Here is a 9,925-nt window from a genome sequence, read left to right as displayed (position 1 = left end):
GCTTGCCAAAAGAGAGAGGATATTCTTTTTTCATTTTGGTTCGGAGTAGTGTACGATTATGCAGTTCGATATTACAGTATAAATAACAGAGAACGATAGAGGTTTTCCTCTTCCTTGGCCTTTTTATGATTATTTTCGGTGTTGGGGGAAAGCATTTATCAGTTCACGAAAAATCGTAAAAGAAAATATTTTTTTGAAAACAGTTGGTATATTCTATAGAATAAAGCTGCTCAGCCTTTTGGAAAGTGCGGACCACCAAAACGCGTCGGGGGCACTTTAGTGATCTATAAATGTCCCGCGGGTCACTGAAGTGATCTGTAAATATGCCGGGGTCACTTATATAAAATAATTATAATTGATCTGGGAATATGCCGCGGGTATCTTCAGCGACCTGTAAACGTATCGAGGGCTGCTTAAGCGATCAGGAAATGTCTGTCGCAGACCACTTAATTGGAGTGAGAATGTTCCGCAAGGCCACTTGAGTGATCTGTAACAGTGCCCCAGGTTGCTTGAGTGACCTGTAAATGTGATGCGTCTCATTGAAGTGATCTATGAATGTGCCGCACTGTTAAGTGATGTGGAACTACATCGCGAGTTTATTAAGTGATCCCGTGATGTGCCCCTGAATTCATTTTCAAAGAAATTAGGTTTGAGGTTGCGATCAGATCCATCCGAGGGCCACCTTTGGCCCACGGGTTGAGTATATATATTTTAGATAGTTTAATGGCTTTTACTGTGGCTGTTTTAATGAGGATCAGCAAAATTTCGAAGACCACTTGAAGAGGTAAGGGTATGTGCCGTAAAATACGAAGTCGGGAATATGGTCACCAACAACATCAAAACCTGAAATGGCCTGAACCCCATTTATCCTTGTGCAATATCATACAGAAGAAAAAACATTGGCACAACACGGCGAATATAAGTTTGCGGGATCCAGGTTTGATACACACACAATAATAGCAAGAGATAAATCTTCATTCTTTTTTTCACGAAGGCACAGGAGCGTACATAGGAAGCACATCACCGTAGAACTCGAAGTAATCCTCCAGATTCTTCTTGATATGCTCGTCGTAGGCGAAGCGGTAACAGGTGCCGTAAAGCTCCTCGTCGGAGTAGTTCCTGGGCTGGAACCTGGCCGTGTACTCACGCATCTCTTGGCAGAACTGCTTGAACGCGTAATGGTAGAGCGCCATGGACCACGGCTGGTCGAAGAACTCGAAAAGTTGGCTCGGTTCCGGCAGCGTGAACCTCTCGAACATCTTGTTGAGACAGGTGTAGTGGAGACCGTACAGCTGGACGAGATTGGTGGCTTTTATAGGCCTCTTGGTGAAACAAGTGATCGTGTTCACCTTACAGAACTCGTTGAACCCCAGAGAAAAATGTTCACCGGCTTCGTCGACGACTTTCTTCATGGTGTCATCCGTCGGTGATGACTTTTCCGGTCTAGGAGACACACGGATGTCTTTTTTTCTGGCTGGGACAGGAGTTGCTAGTTTTTTCGTTCGAGGAACTTTCATCTTACGTTGCTTCGAAGGAACGTAATCTTCCACCAGCCGGTACTCTTCGCAACCTGTCGATCCACCCGAGATGGTGCATCCGCTCACCATCTCGCCCAGTTCTTCTTCCGGATCGTACACGTCGACTTCTTCTTCGCTGACTGGAGGTGTTTCGATCTGGGCGTGCTTCGCCTCGAACCAGTCGATGGCATTTCTCATCACGGTCTCGTCGTCTAGTTTGAGAATCGACTTGCGAGACATTTCTGTGACCACTCCTTGGTGTTGATCTATTCCTTGTGGTGGTTGTGGTTGTTCTTCCTCCTCTTCTTCGGAAGATTCCGATGATTCTGATTCGTAAACTTTGCCGTCCTGCTTCTTCTCCGTGAACCAGAGACACCTCTCGATGGTCGACGAAACTATTTTCTTCGCTATGAATCTGCTCTCCCTTTCTTTCGTCTTCGAACCGTCAACTTTCAAGTCTTCGTATTTGTACCTCGGTCCCCTGACGTGAAGGTAGTTGTACCCGCAGGGCAGCGCCGCCCAGGTCACGATGGGTTCAGTGAAGTGGTGTGGGTCCCTGCGTTGTTGTTCCTCCTCCTCACCGCTGCCGGCTTTCAGGATACGTTCCAAAATGTTCCGGGCGGCGATCTCTCCCATTTCCTTGGAACTGAATTGGACTCTGGAGTAGTGAGGGGCGCAGCACCTGTCGTACAACCTGACGAGGGTCCCGGCACCGTAGATGTAGTCGTCGTTGGTCGTGAACCTCTCGTCGACCAATAGACGACCGTCGAAGTCGATCTGGGCTCTGAAGCAGGCGTTGTAGATGGCGTAGTCGGCGCTTTTCTCGTTGCAGATGAATAAGGCTTTGCAGTTTACCAGCAGTCTCGAATCGTTTTCCAACACGTACACCTCCGAGATCAACTCGCCGATGTCATCTGGAACTTCAAGTTCGGAATCGGAATAGATGGCGACACCGATGTTCCCCAAGCAGGTGGTCATGTATCTCTCTATCGGGCCGCTTTCGAAGCATTTCCGCGTGCCGCTGCAACCCTTCACGAGCGACACGTTGGCCGCGCTCACGCCAGATTCAAGTAACCCCAAGATGCAGGTATAGGCTTCCGCGGTGTTCCCGTAGACGACCACCTGGCCCTCGATGGCGTGGAACTTGGTTTTCAACCATGTCAGAGCGACCGCGGCGTCGTAGCCGTCGTTCACGGCGAAAATGTTCTCGGCGCCCTTGATGGTGTTCTTCTTTGGGACGTCGACTTGGATCCTCAGCTTCTGGTGGTAAAACTGTTCCTCCGTTTCCATGGGAGGTGTCGGCGAAATGTGTTTGATTTGCCTCTGGTACTGCAGACCCGTCGTCAAGACTAGATAATCGTAGGCGACTTCGGCACCGTTCTCCAGTTTGACAACCTTACGAATCCTATCGATGGACTTCAGGCGCCCGTAGACGACGTTGACCAACGCGTGGAGGCAGAGACTGTTCACCATCTCGTAGTCATAGTGCACACTCTTCGGCAGGAAAGCGTCTTTCCTGGGATCCGGGCGTATCTCACCGGGCAAACCACAGGGAGAGATCAGGAATAGGTTCCTGAACGCGGTGTCCTTCCTGTAGACGAGGGTCTCCAAGAAGCTCAGCCCCGCCTCGGACGCGCCTATCACAACTATCCTGGCCGTAGTGGCGTAACGTGCCATCATGCAGAGGGGCCTGTTGATGTAGAAAGTGGCGAAGTTCCCGTCGTTCTTCATGACATCCTCAGACGGAGCGAAGGCCCCAAGCACCTCGACGTCGTATTTGATTGGTCGCACGGGCCTCAGGGGATACAGATCCTCGAGCAAGTTGAAACCACACTGGTAATAGTAGTCGTAGATGGGGATGGTCGGCGGGTATATGTGATAGAAGAACACCGCCGTGTCAGTGATCCTCATGGCCTCCTTCAGGAATATTTTCGAAAACATCTTTAGGGCTGGATTCAGCACACAGTGCATGATCCTGGCGTGAGCGCCACCTTCCGCGTCCTTCTGGATCTCGCGGTTCGTGACGAAGTGCGAGAACACGTAGCGGAGGTTGACGGCCTTCTTCAAAACGATCACCCCGACGATCGTTTCCGTACACGTCGCTACGACAATTCTCACCTCCGGTTTGACCCCAGTGAGAGAATCCCTAACGTTTGTGAGCAGGTAGTTCTTCGACGTCAGCGATTCGACGAGACTTTTAACGGCCGGGAAGTCATTCCTGGTTCCTTCCCGGACCCGGAAGTCCTGCAGCGCCCCAGCCCTGTGGAACACGAACAGGACCTGAGGGAACAGGGAGAGCGGACGTGGGGTGACTTGAAAGAAGCACTGATGGAGGTTCAGCAAGGGCACGTCGTAAGGTAGAAGCATTATGCAGTACTCCCATCTGGCCAGCTTCCTGAAAGCGCCCCTGATGAACGACATGAACTCGGTCTCATAGGCCTCCTCGATCGCACAGTAGTACATGCGAAAGCAGTTCACTTCACCCTTGTAAGTTGGGATGACGGGTCTGTGGTATTTCGGCATCTTCGGTAGGTAGTCATGTTCCTCTCGGGTCAGCGTCCCGGGCTCATCAAACCTGTCCACGCCGCCCGCATCACCGACGAATCTCTGGTCGTCGTCGGATCCGTACGGATCGTCCACGAAACCGATGTCTCCTTCCCTCATCTTCAGCCAAGCGTACCTCAGCATGTGTCCAGAAATGTGGGCGCTCTGCCTGACGCACAGGGCTGGTAGTGTGACCATCACTGAATCGATCTTCAGAGATGGCAGCGGGACCTCGTCGGTCTCGCTCTCCTTGCGGAGTCCGTAGAAAGGTTCCAGCTCGAAATTCCGTATTAACTCTTCGATGTTTATCTGGGTGACAGATGCATGGGCGTACCCGACGACCCTTCCGTGCGCCTCCGCAACGGCCGCGAAGACGAACGGCTTCCTGTACTCCGCGATATCCACCGGGTAGGTCTGTCCGTAGTGTTCGGTCAGCAACTCTCTGTTTTCTTCCGTAAGCCGCATGATGTCGTCGTAGTCCTCCAACCTCGGGGTTCGGATCGTCAGTGGGATCAGTTCGTATCTCTTCAGCTGCCACAGGACTACCCCGGGATTCCTGGTCTTCTTCGGTCTGAACAGCGCCGTCACGCACTCGTCGACGGCGTGTTTCTTGTTGCACAGGATGACGATGAACTCGATGAGCGGCATGGCACCGAACACCTTCGTGCAAATTTTACGCAGGTCTCGTTCTTTATCTGATACGCTAGCGAAACAGTCGATGAACAAGGTGTTGAAGCACTCGAACCGTCGGCGGCCCACGAAACTCTCCAGCCGGCTCGGCCAATCCCCGGTAGGATTACAGAAACATTCATCGGGACGGTCGGAGAAAGAAGCGAAGCCGATCAACTTGCCGTCCGATAGGACCGATATCGATATAATAGCGGTTTCTAGCAGACCCTGCCAGTCCTCATTCTTGAAAGGGTCGATCAAATTCGCGGGCGGGATCTCACCGATAGCGTCGTGATCCTTCGGAATAGTGACGCGAACTACCGGATCCTCCATTTTGAGCTTTTCGGAAACGAAATATCACTTTTTTCTACACAAATTCGTTTCTGTTATTTGTATTTTTGTATCTCGATTTTTTTGCCTTTTCAACGTCTCTACGATGATGTAATTCGTGACCGGGAAACAGTCTTTTTTTTACAGTCTGCTGCTGTGTGGAGCGTCGTGATGAACCCTCATCGCGAGGCAGGGCCGCTACTGGGGGAGGGGAGCAGGCGGATCTTGTGCCTCGGGAGCAAATTACATTCTGAAACATCTCTTTCAACATTGCAAGGGGGCGTCAAAATGCGCTCTTACCCGGGTGACCAAGCATCTAGTTGCGGCCCTGTCGCGAGGGCTCGGGTTCGATCTTCGCAGGCGACACAGTGGTGGTCGGCTGCAGTTGATTTTCGGTAGTTTCAAAACTTCGATGTGACAATGGGAGCTAGTCTCCCCCCCCCCCCCCCCCCCCCTGGAAAAAGTCTAGCCACAGCGAGTAACAGACATTACAAGATTCAAGAAAATGCACTGATTGCAACGAATCGGAATATTTAATTCATAACGAGTTTCGTTGTTCAGAAGAGGGGTAGCAGCACCTGAACAAACACATGCACGTAGGTATACCAGACGTCACTTTTAGATTAACGTGAACTTCACAAGCAAAAAATTTCGGCACCAGTGATTGACCGAAAAAGTAAATGTTGCTTGTGAATTTCCTCCTCTGAATTTTCCCAGTAGTAAATATTTTTTCCGTGAATTTTCCCAGCAGTGAATATTTATTTTTATTCTTTTTTGTCAGTTAATTTTACCAGCAGTAATTTTTCTTCCGGTGGTATTTGTCGTGAATTTTTCTACCAAAAACAACAGCTGGTCGACATCGCACTTTGAAGGAGAATGTGTACTCGCTGCGGACAGGATGATACACAAGGAAGAAAACGATGTCGAAAATCTTTCTGAGCACGTCTGTGGACAGCCCTAATAAGACACGGGGTGCAGGGCTCCACCTCGGCGTGGCGCTCTCTCAGAGCTAGGTGCAGATGCGCCTGCTCCTCCGTAGTTGCGTCCTACCTCAAGCATCCACAGTATTTTAAAGAACAAGTTTGAGCACCCCCAGAGTTCACAAATGAAAACTTTTATGCATAAAGCTCAAGCTGAGCACCTACATGTCTGAAACACTTCTGACGCCTATGCATAGCTATAGATCCCGACATGAATTTTTTCCTTCCCTCAAAGTATTGACCGCCCTGTTTGTTTCGATACGGTGCGATCAATGTTATCCGAAAATATAATTTTGAAGAGTAATTTTTCACTCCTCTCCAAAATTTTGATGGTTTTTTTTTTTTAATTTGATGATTTTTTATCAGTGAGAAATAGCCGTATTAAAAAAAATACCTAAAATTTAAAGAGTATTTTCACTCCTCAACGAAACTGAAATTGTATTTTGATGAGTATTGGCGAACAGCGGTTGCGATTAGAACGTCGACGTGAATGAACCAAAAACCAGACTCACTGAGGACAACATAGAGCAGTGTTCTCAATCTGGGGCCATATGGTCCGCTTGCGGTACTGGGATATTCTGGGGGGGGGGGGGGGGGGGGGGGGGAGGAGAGAGAGAGAGAGAGAGAAGAACACGGGTAAAAATGAAATGAACGGGGAGCATGGCAAGTATCTAAAGTGACCATGCAGAGTTTTAAAAAAAATCGAGATGAAGAAAAGAAGCTTTAAAGCGAAATATTGGTGGGAAAATGCGTGACTACTTTCAGAATCTAGTACAGTTGTTTCTAACCTTTTTTCCTTCCCGCACCCCTAGAGCAATGCGACTTGCCTTTCCGCACCTCCTTGGATAATAGGTTTTTCATCTGTTGGAAAATTCGTTTTTTTCTGTGATTACATTGATTATTCAATAATTAATTTCTATGAATTATTTTACTTATCATTTAATGTCTTTTCGCCTGTAGCTACTATTTAATTTTGGACTCATTTCTCTTGTAAATTTATTCAAAAACGTAACTAAAAAAACTTTTTTAAACATGTTTTTGAGATTTCGTAAAAAAATTCATTGAATTATTCAATGAATTGATTCACTTATTGATTCCAGCCACAACAACTATAAATTAATGTTTCTTTGACGTTTTTCCTGAGTCGTGTGTTCACGACAGTTATCAAATCTAAGCACAACATGAGGTACCAAAAGAAACAAACCATGAAATAGTTTAAGTAAATAATGGTATATTTTCTCCCAACCGAAGTGAGAAACAAGTACAATCACTAATCGAAAAAGAAACTTTTACATCGCAAAATTTGTATTACATTTTTATGAGCAGAAGTCAGATGAGGTGTCAAAATATTGGTATGATTCGTATTTATTTAGGAATTGAAAAATTCCTAAAAATTTTTATCATTTTAATTTTTCTGAAAATAGTCAGTCCAACATCTAATTTTTTTTCCCCATTCCGCACCCTCAAAAATGCTCTCCCGCACCCCCGGTTGGGAAACACTGATTTAGCACAATCACCCATCGAACGATGTGAGTACGCAGGGACTACCTTTTCTAACCTGGGACATATCCGAAAAGGTCTTATCCTGGGTGATAGTGGTCCCCCATAATAATGAGATGTGGTGCTACGATTTTTATACGTATGTAAATCGGTAGACTAGTATTTCCAGTCCGGAAGGTCAGAATGCATTCAGCTAATGGGCATCCAGAAAAATCTGGGTCCACTTCTCTATAAACGGTTGCATATTTATTGTTTATCTGGTTCCCAGCTAGTTGATGCAATGCATCAAAAATTACTGTTTCTTCTACAAATTAGTTTCATTGAATTACATCGTTTCAATTTGATGCACAAAACATTTTTTTGCAATAATTTTTATCCCTTACACCGGATTTGGCAACCGGTGGGGGCCGCACTGGTCGAATAGACACTCAAGGAATCGATTCATGCACTGGAAGACTTCGAGAGGAGTTCTATTATTGGGATCGAGAGCGTGCCAAATGCCACCGTGCAGATAGTATCATTGATAAATCCATTTACCATTAGCTTTTCGCATGGAAAAGGCGGACTACCTGTAGATGAGCATTATTAGAGCGCCATTATCTGGTGCTCCTGTATGCCCATGAGATTAGACCAGTGGTTCCCAACCTTTTCTAGGCCATGCCCCACCAAAGTATCTCTGAAATCCTGATGTGAATCACCCTCTATCGTGAAATTTAATATTTATTTTGCGAAGTTTCGTTTTTTTTTATAAATTTTTTTGCTTTGCATCCTTTTAAAATTTGCAACCCGGGAAAGGTGTGAGGAACTCTTCTTCGTTACTCATAATTATTGTTATATTCAAATAGCAAACTCATATTTACTTCTATTTGAGGGAGCCAAGAAAGTCATTTACTGCAAAATGAAAGCAGTGGTCCTCGGAGAGACTTCAGGGGGGTCTGTGAGCTTGGATGAGAAAACAATTTAACTCATTGAATAGAGTAGGTTTTCACGACCAGAGTTAATAAGCAGACGTTTCATGCACTACTGCGGCGTACATCATTACAGGTGACAGCAAGCAACGAGACGAAACAACGTCCTCCGAATACCGTCCTTTTCGTCTCTTTGCTTACTGTCATCTGCACCGATGATGTCCACCGCAACAGCGGACGAAACGCCTACTTATAAAAAGTCTCGAACACAGTAAACAGCCCGAAAAGTTCTGTACAAGCCTAAGTAGCCCATTCTCAAATTGCCCCCTGTGGGGCATGTTACCTTCTGGGCACCTAATGGGGCATGTTACTTGTTACCTTCTTAGAACTTAATATCGGTTTGAGAAAGTGCCAGTCTGCTTCAAACTGGAATGCCACCAATTTGCCATACCGAAATTTCAAGATGTGACTGCTGTTTTCGACACAAAAACTCGGCGTGTCTGGGTGTTGAACTAAGTGTTACTTGTTTAAAAGTACAAATTTGATTTACCTACATACCTAGGTTTGTATAATACGTTCCAACAAATTTTGAGAAATTTACTAAAATGATTAAAAACCATAAAATTAAATTTTTAACATTACTTTAAATTATTAAATTAAAAAAATTACTTAAATTACTGAATTATAAATTATTTAAATTATTAAATTGAATAAAGTATTTAAATTACTGAATTATAAATTATTTAAATTATTAAATTGAATAAAGTATTTAAATTATTAAATTGAATAAAGTATTTAAATTATTAAATTGAATAAAGTATTTAAATTATTAAATTGAATAAAGTATTTAAATTATTAAATTGAATAAAGTATTTAAATTATTAAATTGAATAAAGTATTTAAATTATTAAATTGAATAAAGTATTTAAATTACTGAATTATAAATTATTTAAATTATTAAATTGAATAAAGTATTTAAATTATTAAATTGAATAAAGTATTTAAATTATTAAATTGAATAAAGTATTTAAATTATTAAATTGAATAAAGTATTTAAATTATTAAATTGAATAAAGTATTTAAATTATTAAATTGAATAAAGTATTTAAATTATTAAATTGAATAAAGTATTTAAATTATTAAATTGAATAAAGTATTTAAATTACTGAATTATAAATTATTTAAATTATTAAATTGAATAAAGTATTTAAATTATTAAATTGAATAAAGTATTTAAATTATTAAATTGAATAAAGTATTTAAATTATTAAATTGAATAAAGTATTTAAATTATTAAATTGAATAAAGTATTTAAATTATTAAATTGAATAAAGTATTTAAATTATTAAATTGAATAAAGTATTTAAATTATTAAATTAACTAAATTGTTTTAATTATTATACGTTGAGGGAGGGGCAATCCACCCTCCTCCCAGCGTCAATGGCCTACTGATGTATACATATATATGATGTATATC

At 43.5% G+C, this 9,925-nt stretch overlaps 1 protein-coding gene across 1 annotated transcript; it reads right to left on the bottom strand.

Moving 5' to 3' along the window:
- Window positions 1-986: 986 nt before the first annotated feature.
- Window positions 987-5,063, bottom strand: LOC149087870 (cilia- and flagella-associated protein 61-like). The gene has a single exon (XM_089244439.1). The coding sequence runs from the start codon at window positions 5,061-5,063 to the stop codon at window positions 987-989; it is 4,077 nt and encodes a 1,358-aa protein (XP_089100565.1).
- Between the last annotated feature and the right edge of the window lie 4,862 nt (window positions 5,064-9,925).

The sequence above is a fragment of the Pholcus phalangioides genome, unplaced genomic scaffold (genome assembly GCF_987345545.1).
Source record: "Pholcus phalangioides strain wild (caught in Gottingen) unplaced genomic scaffold, Ppha-v1.0 ptg000003l_1, whole genome shotgun sequence".
Taxonomy (NCBI): Eukaryota; Metazoa; Arthropoda; class Arachnida; order Araneae; family Pholcidae; genus Pholcus; species Pholcus phalangioides.
Note: the sequence above shows the minus strand (reverse complement) of the source record. Positions and strands in the feature narration are given on the sequence as shown.

Coding starts and splice junctions, on each gene's coding strand:
- LOC149087870 (XM_089244439.1), bottom strand. CDS start 5,063: ATGGAGGATCCGGTAGTTCGCGTCACTATTCCGAAGGATCACGACGCT.